The sequence below is a fragment of the Clarias gariepinus genome, chromosome 22 (genome assembly GCF_024256425.1).
Source record: "Clarias gariepinus isolate MV-2021 ecotype Netherlands chromosome 22, CGAR_prim_01v2, whole genome shotgun sequence".
NCBI lineage: Eukaryota > Metazoa > Chordata > Actinopteri > Siluriformes > Clariidae > Clarias > Clarias gariepinus.
The window spans coordinates 23,135,493-23,160,000 of NC_071121.1; the positions used below are offsets into that span (position 1 = coordinate 23,135,493).

Sequence of the window (24,508 nt, forward strand, 5' to 3'; positions counted from 1 at the left end):
CATTGTTTTATTTACAATTGTTTTATTATTTTAATGGTTAATCTACTGTAACAAGGGAGATCAAAATAGGCTTATGTGTGAATGTAAAAGACAATGTACAATGTACTAATTGTTAGAAAAAAACTACATTAAGGGCGAATGTTTATCAGGAACCAAATGTCTAATACATGGGTTTTAAAAAAGTGAGTGTGTGTGAGTGTTTGTGTGTGTGTGTGTGTGTGTGTGTGTGTGTGTGTGTGTGTGCGTGTGCGTGTGTTTGTGTGTTTAACTCCAACCAATACTCACAAACCCAAACAAACAACGCCACACTCATATCACGTAATCAAAGGCTATATCACGTTCCTCATGATTTATTTACACGTTTCTTTACTTTTTCTGAAGAAATAGCATTCTCATTATAAAAGATGTAATGTAACTGACTGTGTGAGTGGAATTAAGTGACAGTCGTAGCTTGTGATTACGTAACCAGAGTGGATGTATGCTACCAGGACAGAATTACTCACCTAGTCAGGCTTCTGAAGCTTGTAATTTGCCTTTTACTTAATAGTTTTCATCAAACACAGAATTTTGGTGACAACACTTAAAATTAGCTTTTTTTTTGTTGCTGTGCAGTTTTTATTTTATTGTTGAGCACATAAAATAGCAGATAGAGTGGTCGGGGGGGGGGGGGGGGGAGGTAAAGTCAAGATAATTAAACCAACAACCAATACTGCCACCTTGTGCCCAGTCCACACACAAGCTTACTGGAGGGAGAAAAAAAACATACGTTTAGGATACGTCACCGACGTTTCGTTATAAATATGTCTTTGTTCTTCATAAGGATGAAATTACTGGCGTTACCATTTATTGTTTTGCCAGTTTGTAAATTTGTTAAATATGTGAGAAACCAAGCTCGCGCCTCATACCCACAAGACAGCATAATATATATGTTTGCCAAGCAGTTTTCATTTAATTATACTGGCAATTTCCTGTAGCAAAAATATTATATATAATAACCTATATAATATGTTCACAGGCAAACCAATATGCATAGTGATTTCAGACATAGATTACACACAACCTCTGCAAAGCATGTGGTTTATTATTCATACAGAATTTATTGTTGATTTTGTCAGTTCATCACATGACTAAAAAAGACATTTAGTAAGTTTTTTGTGTAAATGTCATTTCAAGGTAGACTCTCATCTTGTAGACCTTCTGTAAAATCGCTTCGATTTGCCACCTAAAAATGAGACAAAACGAAACAAAAAAGATTAACAGTTATGCAGCCATGCGATTAGTAGATTGAAATCAGCTTTTTGGTACAGGCTAATTAAATAATACATTTATTTCTATTATATATGCAAATGTTTTATGTAATGTTTGTCTATGCAATGTGTAATATTTTGGCACAATGTTTGGATTTCGTCGTCTCGATAACGATTAACTACCGCTCAAAATATTTAGCCTAACTGATCACTGTGCGTGTGTATGTGTGTGTGTGTGTGTGTGTGTTTGTATGCGCAAGCGTGCGTGCGTGCATTTGTGTGTGTAATTGTTTAAATGTACCTTTGATGACAGAAATGCAAAATTGTCCGATAAGCGTTAGGGTTAGCATTTTAGAATGATTGGCTTAAATACAGTATAATAATGTGCATGCTGTGAATTCGTACCTTAAATGATAGTAAAACATTTGACAAGTGTCTGTCACAAATAATAATCGTTTTTTTTACTTTCTTGTCTCTAGACATGCAATAACTTTACATTTGAATAGAAGCCTACTGAACATTATAGAATGACTTCCAAACGGCACAAATGTTTAGCCTATTTGTTCTATTTGATGTAAAATTGCATTTAAAATCAAACAAAATTATAATTGCACAATATAACCAAACGTGGCTGCAAGTCCTTTCATCTGAGCGCACTATTTTAACTGTAACAGCTGTCGCCGTGAATAGATTAACTGAGAAGATTAAGTAAAGTTAAACCTGAAACAGAGACTTAAGGGATTTGTGTGCATGAGGGTTTTTTGTAGCAAAAATCTATTACACGTTAAGAGGCGCTGTGCAAGTTGTCTGGAAGTGTTTCGTTTTTGCGACTGAAATAATTTTGCTTAATTTACAGTTTTTGCACGCATCAAGATATAGTTTTGGTGAAGCATTCCAGCACCTCTAAATAGTTTAGTTAAGTCAGTGTAATACAGACCAAAAGGACTCTGCGTTTATTGCCGCTTGCAACAGCGATACATAACCATGTGACCTGTCTTAAGGGCCGCAATAAAACACGTTTTCTTTTCCTGAGTCGCATACCAACAACTTACTGTGTCCGCCGTGTTTTTCTTGTTATATTTTAAAGATAATATTAAATACATTCTTAATAAAATGGTCTCTTTTAAAGCGACTAAGATACATGCCGTCCAACATCAAAGACTCAAAGCCTGCAGAGACTCGTGAAACTACTTTGATCTTTTTTTCTCGTTATCCAGATTGTGGCTCCATAAGAATCAGGCTTCTGTGGTGAAAACCTAGCAATTGTAATAGAGATGAAACAAACAGTACACAAACAGACAATGAATTATGCACGAGATATTTTATTATTGGAATTTACATCTTTTGTAGAATAAGTTCCGGATTCGGATCTAATGTAAAATAAGTGTCGTAATTTTCTCTATATTTTCTCTATGCATATTTTCTAATGTAACTGGCGTGCTATATATACACAGCAAAATGCCTATATATTCTATAACTATTCTTTCCTAACCTAGCAACACAAATTGTACACAAAATGTAATGTTATTTATGAAATTAAACTCAAATACAGAATGCAAATTAAATAAGCACGCTCCAATAATTTAGATAGATAGATAGATAGATAGATAGATAGATAGATAGATAGATACCTATTATATATATTATTATTATTATTATACTGTGTGTGTTTGTGTATGTGTGTGTGTGTGTGTGTGTGTGTGTTTGTGTGTGTGTGTGTGTGTGTGTGTGTGTGTGTACATGTATATATACTAGAATAAAATTATATATTTAGGTTCTAAGATAATAGTTATCTTATAAACCTCTTAAAGTTATCTATATAAACTGTAAGATGACTATAAGAAAACTATATCTATCTATCTAGGCATTTTTAACGATGGTTTTATTTGTTTATTTTGATGCAATGAGTTTTATGTGTTTGATATAATAATCATCGTATGATATATATTATTTTTATTGTTGTCAGTTAAGAGCTCTTAAAAATATTTTTTAGTAATATTCATGCCTTAAATAACTTAATACCTTTGGAAGTCCTGTTTTTTTTATAATTAGAGACTTAACTCTACAGTTCTGTCAGTCTAATGTCGTGAGCACCTTTTTTAGAGCCACTGTTTTTGGCTTCACACTTCCCGTCATGCGGACTGCATTAAGGTCATTTGCTCTCCACCACTCACTTATTTAGAAACGTGCCTTTTCTTGTTTTGATCAAATGTGTTTTGGTCATTTAAAATGCAAAAGCATATTTGCAAAAATACAGTCTTTTTCGAATTATTTAAGCACCCGGTTCGTTGTACAGTTAACTATATATGCACAGAAAATATCAGCATCAGCTTAGTTTTTTTCTGGAGAAAAAAGTTTTATCCTTGGATAATCTTTTACAAACTATTTTGTTTTTACAGAACGTCTATTCCGCATTATTCGCAGATATATGTAGTGTATAATCGGTATTCCCCTTACAGTGTCGGGATGATGATTGCTTTAGCGCTGGAAGTCCTCAGTTTGTTTTTGACTTTTATGGCACCAAGGCGCGTTTGACGCATTCTTTTGTGAGATGCCCCCTCCCCCGCCTTCCTCTTGTCCCTTTAGTAGGAATTTTTTTCAATGTAATACAAATGGCGAAAGGAAGCGCACAGAAGGTTTTTTTTTTATAAACAAGAAAGCTAATGGAAACGAAAAGAAACAAATATTTAAAAGATATTTTCACAACAATAAATACAACTTTACCTTCTTTTACATTTTACCTGTTACCTGCGAACAATGAATTAACAAACTAAATAATAGGCTATATTATGTATTTTGACTACATACAATACTCCATATTATAAGACTGAAATGCAATACACCACGACGGTCCAAATGAACACATCTGCTGCTTCACATGTGGCGGTACACATACTTGGCGGTAATGCATACTTGGCAATCGTCAAACAATGTATTGACATTATATTAACATTAACATTTTACCTTTGTCATAAAGACAAACTTTTTACTCTTACCATAGAGAATTTATATTATAGTTCATGGTTTTGGTTTAAATACAATTTTAAAACTTATCAGACTTAACATGTCATCCCATGATATTTTGCCGAAGGTTGTAAACCCCGATAATCATGCGGGGAATTTAAGATTGCACGTTTTAGTCCAATTTAACAATCAATTAATTTTCAATACTATTTTTATAACCACACTCGTTGCACATGTTGTTTGTCAGTTTTTCTGACTTACACCATTCAGTGATGCATTGCTTATTGTGCATGTAGGTCATATCACCATTTTATCGAAAAGAGATGAGAGTGAGAGAGGAAGAGAGCGAGTGAGCGAGCAAGCGAGCGAGAGAGAGAGAGAGAGAGAGAGAGAGCGAGCGAGCGAGAGAGAGAGAGAGAGAGAGAGAGAGAGAGAGAGAGAGAGAGACTGTTTTACTTAAACATTATCAACTGAAACCAGTGGGATATGAAGCTACAAGCTACATATCCCTCCGTATACAGCGCTCTCAATTGGTGGAAACTAGTCAGGTGACGTTGTCATATTGTCTTTCCTTGAGCCAAGCCTTGGCTATATCACTTGGGTTGCGCGTCTTAACCGGAGTCTTGAAATTAAAATTATTGAAATACTACTGAACTAAAAAAAAAAGAGTTTACAAAGCAGGAAGGAGACACGCGCGCGAGTATATGGGATAAGAACATAGACACTTAGGCGCACAGTGAGGAAACGTGAGAGAATAAGCAAAGGGTATTAAGAAGGAAGAGTTGATGAGAGGGCGATAGGGGAAGGCATGAATTCGTATTTCGCGAACCCGTCACTTTCCTGTCATTTATCCGGTGGCCAAGAGGTTTTGCCTAACATGCCACTAAACACGACCACGTATGATCCTGTCAGACATTTCTCGTCCTACGGCTCAACTGTGACCCAGAACCGGATTTACGCGTCCCCTTTCTATTCGCCACAAGAAAACGTTGTGTTCGGGTCAAGCCGGGCACCGTACGATTACGGATCTAATGTGTTCCTCCAAGACAAGGAAGTGCTTCCCAGCTGCAGGCAAACTAGTATGGGAATCAACGCTCAGAGCCACGTAGCTCAGGACTACAGCCTGGAACACGGCCGAGGCGTTGCGCAGGAGCAAAAAGGGAACCAGATCCAGATCTATCCCTGGATGCAGCGTATGAACTCGCACAGCGGTGAGTTTCACGTTCCGGCCAGCTATTTTACTCTTGTTGAGTGACTCTGTTTTACGATATGCCATAGTAACAGCGCGCCTACGTTTTATGACCCCATAAAGCACTATTAAATCGTCAGATTATAAAAGGCCCCTTTTAAAGAAGGCAAATCCCATTTGGCCAAATTTTCCTTAAACACAAGGAAAAAATACTTGGCACTTTCTGTTGGTCTATTCTACGCAGAAATGTTATGTTTAAGAAAAATATTATGTATTGCTAACTTATATCATTACTGTGGTATATAACTCAGTTGTTATATAAATCAAGCTTCAATAAATAGCATAAACATGCTGAGAATAAAATTCTTCCTATATCATGCTATAGTTTAAAAGATTCACTATTCTGTAAAACACTAAAACCTTTTTAAAACCGAATTAGACTTAATATATTACAAACTGCAACGTCACATTTGTTAATTATTTCTTAATATTTTTGTTCCTTTTTTTTTATCAAATTTTATCAACAGGAGTTGGATACGGATCTGACAGAAGGAGAGGTCGGCAGATTTACTCCCGATACCAAACCCTGGAGCTAGAAAAGGAGTTCCACTTCAATCGCTACTTGACCAGACGCAGGCGAATAGAAATTGCTAACGCTCTTTGTTTAACAGAGCGCCAGATTAAAATTTGGTTTCAGAACCGCCGCATGAAATGGAAGAAAGAGACCAACCTGACTTCTACTGTAACTGGGACAGATTCGACCGGTACTGCCCAGGCGGAAGAAAAACAGAGCAATCAGGAGGAGACAGAAGAAGTTAAAAACAAAGACTAGTAGACTTTTTTTGTAAACGTCTGTTAAGCTGCAACGTAACTACCTATAAACTTTCAGAAATGCAATTATAACTGCATGGACTGTGTATTCTGGTATACCTTTACACTCATTTCCTGACTATTATCACACAAATACGTGGAGAGGGGGATAGATAGAGAGAGAGAGAGAGAGAGAGAGAGAGAAAGGTGATATGCAGAATTATGCTAATCGCTCTTTTTATTAAGAATATGTTTTGCCTCATTTAGGCAGTTTAGATGCAATATCACAGACGCTGTTGTTCGGCAACCAGTCTTAATAGTATAGTGTTATTTAGGCTTGTAAATAGTTACTTTATAAAACTACAAACTAATTGGGTATATGGACTTTCTCATTTGTTTTGCAAACACAGTACCATTACCATTCCAAATGTGAAGGAAATGTAGTCTATGCACATGTGTTATTTTGTTTCTGTCCAATTAGCACCAACACTAGTGGGAAAAACCATGCTACCTACGTTCTTGATTTTTACAACTTCATACCGTCAGTGCGTACAAAACGCCGCTGTACTGACTAAATATTTACTGATCAGCTAATTTCTTATCAGTTCAACGTACACTTATAATCATGCTTATAAGGTTGTCTTAAAGTGAATAAAACTGTTAAGAAGATGAAGACATTCATTGTTTTGCAATTACATGTCTAATATTTTGTCAAAATGTGTATTATTTAATAAACCGTTTTAAAGACAAAACTCTTTGTCTGAATCATTGTTTCCGTCTTGGCGGAGTCTTGGCTGAGCTAAAGAAAAAAATATTGTTACGGAAATCAAATAAATTTTGAGAGAGTTCTAAAAATTAGTAGTAGAATTTTATTTTTACAGACACATATCGTCATATCAGAAGAACTGATAGGATAAGGCGCCTGCATACACATTAAAATCGTTTTCTAAAATTAAAATGTAATTTTAGCATAATTTCATATTATCCCCAATATATAGTAAAATCGGAAAAAAGGTCATATTAAAGGGGGATTTGTTTATGTCGCGTTAAGTTTTGTATAACGCGAAAGACTATAGAGAGAAAATAAATGAAGCATGTCTGCTGTAAAATCAGCACATATTCCAGCACAAACTATATTTATTTTAGAATTCTTTCCCTGTAAAATCATGTTTAATGCCAACAACGCACCTCAGGCGTAGTAAAAAATTAATGCAATTATATTGTGATATTCCAATCATATTGTGCGATTAAATAATTATTTCAATATCTCTGTGATTCAGAAGATCAGTACCTGTATTCCTTAAAAGTTTTTTAAAGATGTTACGTGCAAATTGAGAACAAAACCCACATATAATAGCATTTGACTGAAACGACAACTGCTGGTGCGAGTGCCTCAGCTTTGCCAAATATCAGACACCAGATGACGCTCTTGTCTCACTGTCTCGCACCCTTTTGCTCAAACGTTAGATGGTCTCCATGCCACAAAGTTATCGGACACGTTTCTCTTATTCATCAATAATCTCCGGGGATCAAGCCAATTTATGACTGGCCAACAGTTGCACGTGATTCTATTTAAGCATTCCATATTTGGGCATTACACGTTGCACTGTGAAAAAAAGCAAGCGATATTCCGCCACCTATAAATCCTGCCCTTTATAGGGCAAAGCCGCTTTAACTTCCAAGGGAGACAAATCAAAAACAATAAACAAAATTGGTAACAACAAACAATCTATGTATGCTGTGCGTTAATTTCAGTTCTAATGTGACTACTACGTGGTTCTAGTCTATTTCTTTCTTGTAGTAGTTTGTATCGAAGTAAAATGAGCTCGTACGTGGGAAACTCTTTTTGTAATCAAACGCACGATGCACCCTCCTTTAGCATGCGCACTTTTGGTAACTATGGGGCTGTCTCAGAGTTTCAGCACTCCACTTATGCTTACGGAGGGCTCGATCTCAGTGGAGCGTTAGCTTCTCAAGTCGTTTCCGAATCCCCGAAAGAGGAGGCGATAAATAAGCACAACAGTGCCAGGATCAACGCGCCACCACTTCGCCAGGCTTGCGCAGCAATGGGTTCTCCAAGTCGTGTCAGTACACGCGGGTACAACTTGCTCAGTCAAGGACTGTTGAGCCAAAAAGCAGAGATGATTATGGAAGTTACGGAAAAACCCAGCGGCAAAAGCCAGCCCGGTGACATGGAGATCACGCCAACGATTAAACAACAAACTAACTCGAGTGAGCGCCAGACCCAGTCGCAACCGCAGATATACCCGTGGATGACCAAGCTACACATTAGCCACGGTAAAGTTGCATCTAATATATTTTTACGACAATAGCAAAGCTGCGTGTCTCATATTTTCATCATTCCATCCCATGCTCTCCCTCCATTCTTTCTTTCTTGAGTTTTATAGGCCAAAAACAGGAAATAATAAAACTCACGGTCGTAAATTTTTATAACAAAGGCACCTATTGCTCGTAAACCTGTCCCGTTATTGTGATCTGCAGCCAAATTTACTGCTATATAATTGGATAAGAGAATCAAAAATGGAAAACGACATGTTTTGTTGGGGAAAAAAATAGTGTAGCCTGATGGTAGCCAACAAAAAAGCTTCCGTTTTATCAGTTTTAAAATGAGAACGTATTATTCAAACAGTAAAATTAAAATAGCTCATGCATTTGTAGTTGTATAACCTAAATGAATTTATTGCCTACATCTTGTTTTTTTTAACAGATACAATTTATTTTAAGTACCCTACCAACTAGCACCTGCAGTAATGCTCTTGTTCTGTGTCTTGTTGTGACTGTTGAACGTTTTACTTCATGGAAATTATTAAGTCACTTTAACTAACATTTTTAGCAATCGAACATTTCTTTTACATTTTAAATAACACTTTATTCCCTATTGAATGGAATAGCTGCACCCTCGAGTCCTGCTTCCAATTCCATACCCTCACCAATTTTTAAAAAATGCTTTTAACATTTGTAACCACCTAAAGAGTCACCAGCTTCATCGCCTTCAGTGTTTGAATATTACGTTTACTTCATTTCATCCATATTATTTTGGGAATATGTAGCAGTACACCTGCCATTAATGTGGGCCTAAATATAATTGTGGAAGACCATCCCTTTCCGTGGATATAACCAATATCTTTTTACCCAGACTCTGACGGTAAAAGGTCACGAACCAGTTACACCCGCTACCAGACTCTGGAGTTGGAGAAAGAGTTCCATTTCAACCGCTACCTCACACGTCGCAGGCGAATCGAGATTGCCAATAACCTCTGCCTCAACGAGAGACAAATTAAAATTTGGTTCCAGAACCGTCGCATGAAGTGGAAGAAGGACTCAAAGCTGAAAGTCAAAGGTGCACTATAATAATAAAGTGGTATAGCATACAGTTTGAAGCCACAAGCCAATATAAATGTTTCAAAGGTCAATCTGCTCAAAGCTGCAGATAACTGATAGATTTTAATCTTAATTTAATGTAAATATGTAACATTTGTCCTTACAACTTGTTCAACTGACTACACACTGACAACTGGGAGGAGCTTTTTGGGTCACACCCATCCAGAACCTACAGAATGTTAACATGTGAACACGCAATTCTTATTATTTAAAGAGCTATTTTGTGATATTTTACGTAATTTAATATTATTTGGTTTGCCTTCTGCAATTTATGTTAATATGTCTGATAGGATATGTCTGGATGTGTCTGTAGTTATAAACTGCACGCAATCACTGTATGTTCTAATAACAGGTTAGATAGTCATGCTTTATGTACATGTTGTGAGTAATTTAGATTTATTGCTAAAAGAGAGACATTTGAAGAAAAAACGAAAGGCTTTTAGGTTTAAAGTTGTATTAGCATTATTGCAAGGAAATTCAGCAACAGAACGTTTGCCCAATGTAATGGTCTAGAGGTTGAGTTGCACCTATATATAAATGTAGTTTCTTGATCTACATTTTACAAATGTTCATGTGCAATGCATTCAAAATAAAATGTGGTTGGTGCAGCCCAATAATTTAAATAAACCAAATGGTTATTCTGTCCGTTTTTACCAAGAAAACTTGACACAAATGAAAAAGAAAAAAGAAACACACAGGCCCTATCATCTTATACAAAGGCCCTAAGCACTGCGATGTCTGGTCTATTTGTGAAAATTTATACAAAATAGGGTCCACTTTTACGGTAAAAAGCCGAAAATATTGTACTTGTAACTTAAAGTACCTGCAAGAGTTATGCATAGACAAAATAATAAGGATTTCTCCCGTCATATCCCTTGGGCCAATTTATTTACAGTAGCCCTCAGACTGAGGCATAAAACTTTATGACCCCAATAAAGTTTTACTGCGTTTCCTCACACCTCTCAAACAGTGACAACTGTTTCCTTTTCAACAAACGATCGGAAGTATAAACATTTGTGACTGCATCGCAGACATTTTACCCAGATGTACATCTAGTGTAAATAATGGATTTAAGTAGTTTTGGTCACACACATTATATTAAACGACAATTAGTAAAAACTATTTAGCGGTTTTATCGGAGACCATCAAATGGCTGTGTACAGTCACTGTATTAGATTGTGCCCAGTTTATCTGACGTTTAGATGAGTTGATATTACATATGCATTATAAGCCTCGTAGATTGGATAAAACAGCTTAATTATTTGACTGGCTGTATAAATTTCAGTATATTTTTATACTAATAAATGAGATCCTCGGATTTCAGAACCTTCAAAAAATAATGCGAAATTAGTATTTAATAATTGTTTTTTATATCAAACGTACAGGGGTTTTGCGCTTACTCACCTAAACTGAAGTTTCACGAAATTTCCATGTCGCTCTAAGTTTCGACACTTGCTCTCTTGACTATTACACACATTCGGTGCAATAGTGGCTACTAAGTTGCTTTTTTAAGGAAGGCCGTCTTTTTAGCTTTCTGTTCACGTATTTTGGAGTTTTGAGGGTTATTTATGCCAATTGCCTTAAGCAGGACCTGCGAGTGGTTCATGGAGAGCACGTGGGGTCATTAGAGTGGGTTTTATGGCCTGGAAGACCTGACAAACCCTCAATATATTTACATCATATATAATCTTAACTGTCCCCAATCGCAGCTGTTGGCTGCTCGTGTCTTCGAAAGAGAGAGTGGCTTTAGGGCGGTCAGTAAACCTTTACTCGCGCCAGACTACGCGATTCGGCAAAACTCACCTCGTGCAAATGGATCCCTGGCGATCACAGTAAGTTAATAATCTCGTTTTTTCCGTTTCAAATTAAATACGCACTCTCCTTTGAACACTCTTGGGAATTATTTAGTGCCTATAATCCAATAGTTCTTTTTTTTTTTTTTTTTTTGGGGGGGGGGGGGGGGGGTTCCGGAAGTGCTTAATCTCCTTTTTTCTTTTCATTATTATTTTTTTAATCTTTTTAAATCTTTTTATTTTTTCTTGCACTGTAATACTTTTAATTAGTAATGTCTTTCATGAATAAAAAAAGATGTGTTGTATGGCTTAATAAACATATGTTGCAAATATGTTGCACAAAACTTCAAAGTTTTTAAAAATATTTCTTTATATAACAACATGGCTCAGAAATAATACTGCGTAGCTATCCATTTGTGGAATGAATAGGTTAAGTGATAATCTCCTCTTGTGGAGGAAGTGGCATTGGGAGCTTGAAAGTATTTTCAGTCATCTTGTATTGGGTTGCAGATGAGAGCCCAGAGCGCCGCACATAGATCTTTAGATGAGACATTATGGCGGGTCATGTGCAGGGCAGACCTGCAGTGTTGTGCAGTGGGGTCATGTACAGGGCAGTATGAACAACAATGCACTGCAACAAAAGTCAAACTCGCTTTCTGATTTCATAATCATGATGCATGAATTAACGTTTTTGTGTGTGTGTGTGTTTTTTTTCCATTTAGCGTGCAAATATATTAATTACGTTTCACAATGATATTACCAGACTTCAGACGCTCATGTAAGGTCTGTTTGAGAAACATGGCCCTGCTGTACTATTATTATTAGTGTATGAAATGTTGAAGGCATTTTTGATGCTAGCTTTGTATGTTACACGCCAGTGTAATCTCAAATTGCTCCAATGCTTCTCTTTATTAATAATAATGACACTCGTTATTTAATAAATAAATGATTGTTTTTAAAGACCATATTAATTAATATTTTTTCTGGGTACCTAATTTAAATAACGGTGTTGTCTTCCCGAGCAAGAGGTATTTGATTTTTTTTTCCTTGTAAATGAGTAAAAACGTGCATTTTATTATTCAAGGAAAGGTGTGGGATCCTTTGATTAAACTTTGTCATGTTGATGCGGCTGCTGTTGTTTCTTCGTTTATTTGCGTGTTTTCGATGTTTTGGAATACACAAAATTGGAAAATCTGAATACATATTTAAAATATTTGAAGTTTTGCATAATAGTAGTAGTGGTTCGAGTGATAAATTTCTCTAAACAAGGAAACATAATTTCAAAGAATGATATTAGTATAGTACGTTCTTTATAAGAAAGTATAAGCTGCAGTTCATAAAAAAAACTATTGCTAGTAATACTTCTACTACTACTACTACTACTACTATTACTACTACTACTACTACTACTAATAATAATAATACTCTCTGTGGTTCTATTCTCTTGAGGATTAAGCACAAGACCCTAAGTTGATGCTTACAGTGATGACGATGATGGCTATAATCATTATTATTATTATTATTATTATTATTAGTAGTAGTAGTAGTAGTAGTAGTAGTAGTGGTGGTAGTGGTAGTAGTGTAGTATGATTAATATGATTATTATTAGTATGAATATTACTAACTGTTTAGTATTGCTTGAATTTATTTAGAGAGACATGTTGGAGAAGGAGTGCATCCTGTTATGCTCATAGCTGTAAATACCAACAAGTTGTAAATACCAGAAGGACTATCTCAGGGCAGTGAACTGGAAAAGGGCATGACTTTTCAAATGAGAGTTTGATTGCTGTCTTAAATCTATGACATCTGAAGTTTCTTCAGTCAGAAAAGCTGTCAAAATGTATTAAACTTGTCTGGTAAGATTAAGAAGTAACTGCCCTTATAACTATAATATAATAATTGATATATATAAAGTATCTTTCTGAAAATTCATAGTGTGAAAGTGTTACACTATATATATATATATATATATATATAGTGTGAAATTGTTAATATATATATATTAACAATTTCACACTATGAATATTCCACAGCTTGTCAGAAATTTGTCTTTTAAGGAAAGATACTTGGGGTAAATTAGGAATCATTTATGTAATATAATATTTTGAACAGATATGTCAGTTACAGTTACATGTTGGTCTTTGTATTCTTTATAAAATACTGTGTAAGCGTATCAACATAGGTCCTAAAATAATTAAGTAAGTTAATACTATGTTATGATATGTCGCATACAGCTACTTGAAGGTCTCTCTAGTCTGGATTATATTGTTGTTAATATAGTAGCATATGTTGTCACATCTCTTAAAATGACTGTAATTGGTTTTAAATTCATGGTAATTGTACTGGCCTGATTGTAAGAATGGTTTAATGGTATTATCCTGAGTGTAAAAAGAGCAACATGGTGTTTTACTTGTCAAGACAAAGTTTAGTCTGTTAACTTTTGATCCACCTCTTATGTTGGCTAAAATATTTGATAAAAAAATTATATGTAAGAGACTGGTGTCTTTGTATTAATATTATATTAAGCATATATTAATATGCTTTAAACATTGGGCTTAATGGAAAAAAATATGTTTTCAATGCGTTAATATATTTATTCAGTATGCTGTTTAAATTGTATCTTTAATAAAGCATACATGGACAGTCAACCTGAACATGCATAATTTGCATAATTTTTAGGCTTGATCAAATTAAAGGCAGATTAATTTAAGCAAAAAAAAGTTTATAATGTCCATTTAACAGGCAAGAAAACAAAGAGCAAAAATTACTTTAAAGATGACTTTGGTTTAATGAAATACACTTGTGTTTATTCTACCAACATTTTTATGCGGGTTTGTGTGACAAATACCTGACTGTAAACTATTCGTTCTATTTAATCACTTTATTTTTAAAATATAATTCCAAAATTTGACTAGATAACATAATTTAACTTACAATTTAAATTCTGGTGAAAAGCTCAGAAATCTGTTAGAGGCAAATCAAGATGAGCCAGTTGAGTTGGTTTAAGCACCTTTTATGGATGCGCTCTAGGTATCTCTGGTGGTCTCTGTCAGGACATTCTGGAGAAATTGCATCTTACAGCTGTCTTAGGAAAGATTTGGGGTCCAAGGACTCTATGGGAAATTAATAGATTGTGGAAGTAGTTAATATTAATTTTAGACTTTAGATTTTAGCATTTAATTGTAAGCTGGAATTTTTTACAACTTGTCAGATGTTTTTCTACAATATTTTCACGTACAAATACAATATGCATGGTTGGTTATTTAAACATGACATGACCAGTAGACAAAAATAAAAATATGGCAGTAAGTTCAGTCTCGTAATTTTTTTTCCAAGATATGTGAAATATGGAAGATATGTAATGATTAATTAAGTATGGAGTGCCTTCTTGCCAACTTTACTTTTTGCATTATAACTCTCTGAAGAGGATATAAAATATAAACGGCCATTAGGGGGTGCTGTTATATATCCTTCTGTTGTTGTTCTCTTTGCATTCAGGGTCACAGGTTTACTGTCCTCCTTTTTTGTTGTTAAGAAGAAACAACCTTTGCTGCACTACAACAGCGGCGCACCCTTTAAGGCGAATGGAAACCCAGCCAGGGCATTTTGATAGGGCATGCAAAGGAATGACAAGAAACAAGTTTACATGTTATATTTGCCTCGCAGTGCTGCCCACATACTGTTCATGAATAAGTTTCTCTTTTGACAAGAGTATACATGTTTTAACAAGTCACAGCGCAGCAATGTGTGGTAAAGCTAATGATAGGAAGCACGTGGTTTATATTTAATGCATTATATGATTAGGATATTATTATGATTTGCCTAACTAAGACTGTGTATGGGAATATATCTATTTTACATTAGTAAATACCCTCTTTAAATATTTTGTCGCTAACCTCTTAAACGTAAACGTAAAATATTATATTTAGCCATGAAATTAAACCGGTACATTTTTCGTTAGAATTTTTTTTTTTTTCAGTTTCTAAAACTGCTTAAATATTTAGCTGCTATTATATTAGTATGTAGATATGACGTATGGTCAATTACTAACATGAATAAACTAATCCATCAAAGGACATAATTCTGATAGGGCGAGCTAAATACTTATTGTCCTAGTTAAGACAATAATCCCTTAGGAGAGGTTACTCATTTCACCTAACCTGCTTAATACACTATATCAAGCTAAGACGAGTCAATATTTTAGTTCCCTTTTTTATATTTATTGTATTTGATCTTCTTGTGCTCTCTCGCTTTAACTTTAGCAGATAAGGGAAAGAAAATTATGCATGAATGTCAGAACGCAGTGCTTCACAGTGCTTCTGTTTTGACCCATTATGTACCCGCATTGTTTTGCTTGTTTGCTACAGGAAAAAAAAAAGGAAAAGATAGCTTACAAGTTATTTGATCAGTTGAAGGTGTTTAACAGACCCAATCCACATGCTAGCATCGCAGAAAGAAATACCAATAGTTCGGTTATAGTCTGAAAGATTAAGCCATGCTTTTTTGTTTAAAAAAAATCTCTCCTTTTACAATGCCCTGACAAAAACAGCTACGAGTAATAAATACACACACACACACACACAAAACACACACACACACACACACACACACACACACACACACACACACACACACACACACACACACACACACACAATATATATAATTTATGTAACAACCTCAGCAGCAACCTTATTCCCTCTCTCGTCTGTTGTTCCAACCTCTCAGCATTGAGCATCAGCAGTATACTAATCACAAGACATCTACTGTCATCATCTGCACCTGTTTCTCATTGGATCATGGCTTAAGGTATATGTTTTTTATGCTTGGATGATTCATAAATGACTGTGAAGCTTAACAAACAAAATAACAGCACTCCTCTGATTCAACGCAGGCACTGGACTGAAGATGATAGCCTGTGTGTGTGTGTGTGTGTGTGTGTGTGTGTGTGAGAGAGAGAGAGAGAGAGAGAGAGAGATATTTTAAAAAGGCATTTCAAACGAAGTGATATTGCTCTTAATTTTCCCTAAAATAAAAAGCACAGAGAAAAAAATGTTAAAATCTATCTATCTATCTATCTATCTATCTATCTATCTATCTATCTAGCACAAAAATAACAGCGAAAAGGAAAATCACAGACATACAAATTAAACATCAAGTAAGCCCGCGGGACTCGTTTTTTACCCCAAGTCTCTCAATAACTAGTTATTGAGCTTGTGCGGGGATCTAAGGCCATTTGTGTGCAGAAGGAATTCATCGCTGTTCTCTCATCAATAACAGCTTGGCAGTGAACTATTGGAACGAGTCAAACGCGTGAGGTGAATCGCGGGTCAGGCTGTCTAACTAATATTAAAATGCGTCCGCAGCACAGGAGCTGGCTCAAGTGGGTGGATGAGGGCGTTTTAGCCTGGAGGGGTCGGACTGGGAAAAAAAAACACCTACCGTATACACTCGAATGGTTAGACTATATCTAAACCTAGATGAGTCAGATAAAGCTAGTATTTGTTTCTTAGTATATTTTGATAGCGTTTTGGAATCTTTTTGCCCTTAACAAAGTTAAACGTTGACATGAATAAACGTGAATTATTTGATCCAGCTTCAACTAGGCCATGACCTATAGAAGAAGGTGTATACAGATAAGGTGATATGTTATCTGCCTCTAAACCTGTTTATAAACCGAAGGGGAAAATGCGAGGCATGGACGTGCAGGTTACCGAGCGGTCATATGATAATAACGCGCACAATAAAACCCTGGGGAACAAGAGAAACTTATTTTTCACCAGTGCTGTCATCCGCGTGCTTTGTGCACGGCGTGTTTCTGCCTGAATATTCATGTGGGGTGCACCTAGGAATTTGCAGTTTGATAGAAAATGACTCTGGAAAGAAAATCTTTTTTCTCCAGGTCGCTTCGGCTCTTTGTTTTATATAGGCTATGTGTGCTTTTATTTGTCTGCATAACACTGATGGGAAGAGGGAGTATAAAACATTTTAACCAGTGTTGACATTATAAGAATGACGTTTTCCCTATTCAGTTCATTAGTCTTCACGGTTTACCTGAAATTCATTTATTTATTATGCAATACATCATTTTATTACTTAGTTAATGAAATTTGTAAATTAGGCTGTAAAATTAAATTTCTAGCATATTTCCGGATTAGCATTTATTTGAAGATTTTTTCCATAATCCTCAGCCTGGGAAACTTTTTATTCAGTCCCGCCCCCTCTGACCATCCACTTGGATTACACCCCTCAAAACGTTACAGTAGAGATATGCTATCAAAACCTTATATACAGTCGTGGGTTTAGACAGTAATTTGTAACTTCAGACTAAAAGTTGAAAGTCCCAATTGTGTACGAATTCGCAACCACGAATGTTAGTTTGGGGTAATCACACTTCAATCAACAGTGAATATTTATAAATGCCATGGTTCTGAATCTAAATGCAATTTAAAAGACACATTGGTGATTGTGAAAATGTGTCAATATCAATGTGTATTTTAATCCATACCATGGTAAACAGGCCTCATGCGACTGAAAAAAATCGTCACAAAGTTGAGCGAATGAAATATTAATTGGTCTCTGAATACATATTTTTCATAGAAACCTTTATAACAACGATTCTTTTATTTGGAGTAAGATGGCACTTAAATAAAAGGGCATATGGATGTGGATGCCTGATCAAGCCTGTATTTTGGTCTTTCTTTATGTGACCTTTTGCAGCCATAGCAAAAAGGCGTATCTCAGTAGTTGTCTATATGTACCCTGTAGAACCGAATTTGTGTCCAAAAATAAAAACCACAAGTACGTCTCTACAGGAATACATGGGCGACTTGAAAGCCACGAAATTGGGTGCTTTTAAAACCCAGCGCAGCGCAGACGTTTTACATAATTCATAGAAATTCACAACAGTGATGTGTTTATATTACAAAAGAATGAATAAGATGACGTAAGATAATATGGAATATTATAACTCTGAATGTGGACTGTGATTTCAATTTTCTAAATAATGTTTTAGTTTAATGTTTTAGTTTTTATTGTTGCATAAAACCTGCAGTGTCCTTACCGAAACTATCTACGCTTCTTTTGTGGCCAATCCATGAACATTACCATTAAAATGTAGTTTTTACCCGTATTTAAGGCAACAAATGCAACAATAACAAAAATAACTATTTTATTATTATTATTATTATTATTATTATTATTATTGCTATTATTATTGTTGTTGTTGTTGTTGTTAATGTTGTTGTTGTAGTAGTATTGCTTTCTTTGTTTTAGTTGTATAGTTTACAAGTTATCCGACCCGTTAAAACGTGAAGTTGCAGCAGGTGCAGTATTTCAAAATCACTCATGCCAGTTTAAGTTTCAGTTTATTCAATGCAATATATGAGTTGTTTGCCAGTCATTGCCAACCAAATGGCAACTGATTGCACACGTGTGGCAAAAAAGAACGGGCCTCTCGCGTACGAAGAAAGGGGGAGAGAGAGAGAGAGAGAGAGAGAGCTTTCCTACACAATGGCGGAAAATTAAAGGTATGTCCGCGAAAAGCTTTGGTTCCTTATCCGGGGACTGCATCGCCCGCTGCCATTGGGCCGCGACGTCACGTGGTCAAAGTAACTTTACAGGGTTGCTCGCTAGTAGGAGGGCTTTATGGAGCAGAAAAACGCCAAAGCTAGAAAAATTATTTCCCACTCCAGAAATTAATGATCATGAGCTCGTATTTGATGGACTCTAACTACATCGATCCGAAATTTCCTCCTTGCGAGGAATATTCGCAAAATAACTACATCCCCGAGCACAGTCCCGAATATTACGGCCGTGCCAGGGACGGCGGCTACCAGCATCACCACCAAGAGTTGTACCCTCCGCGGGCAAACTACCAGGAACGTCAGTACAACTGCGCCAGCATCCCCGAGCCCGATGCCCAGAGAGGACATGGACTACCTCATTCGGGCCACCTGCTCGGGAAAGGGCAGCCTGTCTCATGTGAGCCCCCCCAACTGCCCCTATCCCCGGCCACTCCACCGGCAGCCTCCTCAGCCTGCAACCAAGCCACTCCGGAGCATCCCAACAGCACAGCCTCGGCTAAGCAGCCAGTTGTTTACCCATGGATGAAGAAAATTCACGTCAGCACCGGTATGTAACTTGTGAAGCGCCCAAAGCTTTCCCCTTCTTCTTAACTCTCTCACACACACTATCTCTCTGCGTCTGCCTCACTCCTCTTTTTTACCCTCGTTCGCCTGACCGGCCTCTGCCATGATAGGATAGAAGCCTTTGAAATGGCACAATTGAGGCGGATTTACGACTCGGCATTGGTAATTACACCCGCCATAAATTTTATAGCCGAGGTATACTCTAGGCAGTCGTATCGCCATGTGGCTCCACGCTCTGTGTATGTGTGCGAGAGGGAGGGAGAGTTGGGACTATAGAGAGAAAAGCTATGGTTTATTGTGTTACATTAATAATTCAGGCTGAATTTAGTGTGAATGTTAGCTTCATTACTAACAGCTGCTTAAGTTTTTAGATATATCTATCCCCCACCAAGCCTACTCTACCGTCAAAATTTCTTTCCAAACACGCTTGTTTACCTACCCCTTCCCTCGCTGCCCTTTCTTTTTCCTTTCTTTCTTTCCTTCCTTCTTTCTTTCTTCCATTTCCCCTCTGCTTTTCCTCTTTCCAGTGAACTCTAGTTACAATGGAGGGGAGCCCAAGCGGTCTAGAACTGCTTACACCCGTCAGCAAGTGTTAGAACTGGAGAAGGAATTCCACTATAATCGCTACTTAACGCGAAGAAGACGTATCGAGATCGCACATTCGCTGGTTCTCTCCGAAAGGCAGATCAAAATTTGGTTTCAGAACCGTCGGATGAAGTGGAAAAAAGATCACAGGCTACCAAACACCAAAGTCAGATCCTCATCCTCCGGCATGTCCTCCGGCACCAACACAGGCTCGTCGGCAGGCGTTGTAGCGGCCCCTTCAACGAGTAACACCATGGCTGCCAACGAGGAGCTCTCCGGATCCGAGCGAGAGGATATTACGAGGTTATGAAAGAACTATTCCTCGGAGTGAAGAAAGGGAGCAGCTCAAAATGACTGATTTATTTATATAGCAGGATATATATTTTTGCTTTTGTTTTTCCACTTTATTATATTTTGGTTTCTTTTATTTTTGGTAGGTATCTTGTGCGCCTGAAGGGTTTGCTTTAAGTCCACAGTTATATAAAGTGCATGTTATATAGCATGGATTATTGCGAATACATATTATTTTTACGCGAAACAGGGTTTAATTTATCTGCTGACACAGGATGTTTTTATCTCCGGATAAAAGGGTTTTAAGGCAAGGCAGTTTATGGACACTACATTCATGTTATTGAGGGCCTCTCTATGCCCAGCTGCCAAGGTGAAGTGCACAAATGTTCTATTTATTTCACATACAAGAATGAAGGAAGTTGCTTTTATACTGTACATGAAAAAAATGATATCCACAATTCTGATAGAAAACTGACTTTTGTTGATCTGAAAACAACATGCTGTGACTTAAGTGTCGTATGAAAAGGTTAAAAACCTTAAATTATCTTTTACTTTTGTTGTGATGGCGTTGTGTTTAGGCTATTAAACCAGATTATTGTGAGATGCAATAAATCGACTTTAGTGTATTTGTGATAATATTGGTCAATAAAAGTAAGTGTCTGTTAGTTTTACATAAATTTGGTCGGTGAATTTTATTAATATGTAGCTTATTGTAAGCTGAATTTTTTGGCGCCTTTATTTACAGGGACACGGAGACAAGCAATCTCACGCTTGTTTAAAAGTACGACTAAGATTTTAACAAGATCCATGTTTCATTGTTATTTTAAATAAACTGAGATTAAAAGGATTGGCAAAACTCTTTATATTCAGAGTTATGAAAAAAAAAATTATAGCCCCATCTATTAAGTTTCTTCAGGGCTCACGTTACATTTTTTCTATAGCATCACTTGCAATACATTAAAAAATCTTATATTGGAAATGATCCCCCAAACCCTCTGTTGTACAATTTGCTGTGTGATTGGGCAAAAAGAATCACACTTCCATGCACGAGATTAGCTTGGAATATAATTGGGCTTTTCTTTAAGTAAGTCTCTTCCCCTTCTTGCTTGTTACTGGTTGGAGAGTAGCTGCACGTCTCTAAAATAAATGGTACTAGTCAAGAAGTGAACTACATTTTCTTTTACAGTGTGCTTAAAGACAAAGAAAGTAAACATCTATGTGTAGTTGTTTTAAATAAGCAACACAAGGAAACGTAAAACCAATATGACTAAAATAATAATTTTTAAAAAGGAATTATAAAATTATTTAAAATAAGTAAAAATCTAATTTTTAGAATTGAATGAGTAGTGTATCTGTGATACCTGGTGGGGGTACGTAGATAAGAATGAAAAAATATTTTTTAATGAACTCTGGCAAATTGCAACACGTGAATCTTGTAAAAGGAATTAAAGTTAAAATTCAGTTTCAACTTGACATTTAATTCAACTGTTTTAAAAATGACTTCAATCCCGAAGCCTTATTTATTTCATAGATATAATAAAACTTGACCAAGGCGCAATGCTTCGTTAGGTTTGTTGTTCTGCTTTGCGTTAATCAGCAGTGTCAACAAACAACGAGTCGTTTATGCAACGTTGAAAAAAAAAACAAATATTCTCTCAGTTAGCTGCCAATTACTCTTTATATATACTTCCCTACCCCTTAGTCCTTAATGTTTTAAGTGTCACTTGGTACCGCCCGAGGCAACGTCATCTCCTGCTTAGAGCCTAAGGGCTGGTCACAGGGAAATCACACACACACACACACACACACGCACACACAAGTCTATGGAGTGGCCATGTGTTTTACAGAAGATGCAAAGACGTATAAAAGGTGACGCTGATATTTTTTCTCAGTATTTATTTATTTATTTATTTATTTAAAGATAAACAGTTACACCTGAACCGTTATGAGGAAAACGTTAAACACGATATACGCTGGCCCCTTCAGTGAGAGAACTGACGGAAAAGATCCACAGAAACAAGAAACGGGGTTGATTAATAGTAAATCGCTCTCACTTGAATGAAGATTATACAACGGCTTGCTAGGTGGGGGGCTGTGAGGCACAAAGGAGAGAGGTATTCTAGACCATCTATCATCCGCTACACCAATAGTTATTTGTGATGCAGCGGGGTTGCACATAGGTAAGCCTATAGAAATAGCGGATATAATTCAAAGATGATTCTGATATGCGTGAGCACAAACTTAGCAGGAAAAGTTCTGATTTTTGGTTTTACAAGTCCTGACATGACCACAACTTTGAAAAAGCACTGAAAAGCGCAGACTCTGCAGAGCATTTAGTGGCCATTATGTGCGTGGACAGCAGAGAGAAATGAATGTGCCCAACTTGCAGCATCACGACAAGCTCATTCGAGAGCCTGTCGCCTCCATGGCGGGAGGTTGAAAGGCTACTTTATTGAAGTTTGGGGCAACTCTTAAGAGTCGAGTTCACGTTGGGGACACATTTTTTGTCCGATTAGTTTCGTTTTAACCAAAGCTGGTCAACCTTTTTCACCCTGTGACCCGACTCTCTCTTTTTTTTCTGTATGCACCCTCTCTGTGCATCCACATAGGCTTCATTAGAATTAGTAAGTTAGGTATATTGAATTAGAGAAGGCACCTCTGAATTTGTCGGCCTTACCAAAGAAGCGGTAAACTCAAACTCGGCAGCATAGGATTGGTTTTGGGGAAAATTGTAACTTATAAATTTTATTTGAAACTTGTAACTTGAAAATTTGTAAGTAATATAATATAATATAATATAATATAATATAATCATTCAATTTTATTTGTACAGCGCTTTTAACAATAGTCATCGTTGCAAAGCAGCTTTATAGAATCAAAATACAATTATGGAAATGTGTATGAAATGTGTATGAATAAAAATGGTCAGATTGTATATATCAGATAAAATGATGATGATGATGATGATGATGATGATGATGACGACGATGTTAATTGTAGTTCTTGAGTTCTGTTTCTTCCTTGGGTCAGGTTCTGTCTGTGTGAACTTTTGTGTTCTCTCTGGGTTCTCTGGTTTTGCCCAACCGGAATGTGTGGTGCCAACCAGGGTGTATTCCAACTCATGCTTTAAAGCAGTTACTGGAGATCGATAGATGAACGAATGAGATATATTTCACATAAAAGAACAAAACATATTATCAATTAGAAACAGGCTGCATTGGAGCATACGCCTCTTCACAGCCAGGTTGATGCATTACTTGCTCAGATTACATCCTGGGTGTTAATCTGTTTCTAAACAACGTTAGCCAAACCTTCCACTTTGACTGAAAGCTAAAAAACTAATATGGTACCCAATTTATTACATGCTATAGAGCAGCAGTTCTCAACATTGTTTCTTTAACACCCACTTTACTGAACAATATAATGTTGTCTCATCTTTTAACACAACTAATTTAACTAATCAGTCAATTAACACAAATTTCCAAATTGAAATAGTTGTAATACAGCAAGGAAAACATAATAATGTGCAGGACAGTGAGTCTTCCAGGACCAGGGTTGAAAATCATTGTTTTAGATTTTGAGAAGAGCGAGCGCATCAAAATATGACAAATTGTAAGCATGCATAAATGCTTGCATGCTTGAATAAATAATTTGCCACTCAGATGTCACTATACCGTACCTTGATTGGCATTTTAAAAATGTATTACCTAACAAAACAGTGTTTTCCACTTAATTATTAGGTAATTTACACTGATAAGTAATTGACGTAACAGTTTAATCATCAAAACTAAACGAAATATAGAAATCATAGGAATAGTTGTTGCTATAAATGGAAAACTAGTAGAATTACAACATTAATACTGTAACACAATGAACAGACAACATTATTAATATTTATAATAATTTTAATCCCAAAACAACCAAGTTATAAATATTGCTATAAATGAAAATATTGACAGTGTAATATTGACAGAACCAGACTATAGTAATAAAAAAACAATGTTTTCGTTCACTCTTCAACTTTTTTAATTGAGGTTTGTGCCTAAAAAAGCGTCTTAAATTTGCGACCCACAACCG

At 36.2% G+C, this 24,508-nt stretch overlaps 4 protein-coding genes and 1 long non-coding RNA gene across 7 annotated transcripts in view; 4 read left to right on the forward strand and 1 right to left on the reverse strand.

Annotated features, from left to right (window-relative positions):
* hoxc3a (homeobox C3a) overlaps positions 1 to 24,508 on the forward strand; it is a 58,673-nt gene that overhangs the window by 23,025 nt on the left and 11,140 nt on the right. Inside the window, exon 1 of one of the 3 annotated variants that reach the window (XM_053482473.1) lies at positions 16,157 to 16,214. The exons of the other annotated variants lie outside the window; for them this stretch is intronic. The gene's annotated coding sequence lies outside the window, so the exon portion shown is untranslated. Of the gene's footprint in view, positions 1 to 16,156; positions 16,215 to 24,508 lie in introns of those variants that run through there. 3 annotated transcript variants of the gene reach the window in all.
* LOC128510293 (uncharacterized) lies at positions 1,075 to 11,505 on the reverse strand. The gene is made up of 2 exons (XR_008356107.1): positions 11,017 to 11,505; positions 1,075 to 1,222 (listed from the first exon to the last, which is right to left on the reverse strand). It is a non-coding gene; the product is annotated as an uncharacterized LOC128510293 (long non-coding RNA).
* Positions 4,627 to 6,881, forward strand: hoxc6a (homeobox C6a). The gene is made up of 2 exons (XM_053482478.1): positions 4,627 to 5,422; positions 5,928 to 6,881. Exons 1-2 carry the CDS (start codon positions 5,020 to 5,022, stop codon positions 6,230 to 6,232), a joined length of 708 nt encoding a protein of 235 aa, XP_053338453.1. The 5' UTR covers positions 4,627 to 5,019; the 3' UTR covers positions 6,233 to 6,881.
* On the forward strand, positions 7,911 to 10,448 carry hoxc5a (homeobox C5a). The gene is made up of 2 exons (XM_053482479.1): positions 7,911 to 8,508; positions 9,368 to 10,448. Exons 1-2 carry the CDS (start codon positions 8,031 to 8,033, stop codon positions 9,580 to 9,582), a joined length of 693 nt encoding a protein of 230 aa, XP_053338454.1. The 5' UTR covers positions 7,911 to 8,030; the 3' UTR covers positions 9,583 to 10,448.
* Positions 18,703 to 21,205, forward strand: hoxc4a (homeobox C4a). Its single transcript, XM_053482475.1, has 2 exons — positions 18,703 to 19,538; positions 20,083 to 21,205. The coding sequence occupies exons 1-2, from the start codon at positions 19,106 to 19,108 to the stop codon at positions 20,448 to 20,450; spliced, it is 801 nt and encodes a 266-aa protein (XP_053338450.1). The 5' UTR covers positions 18,703 to 19,105; the 3' UTR covers positions 20,451 to 21,205.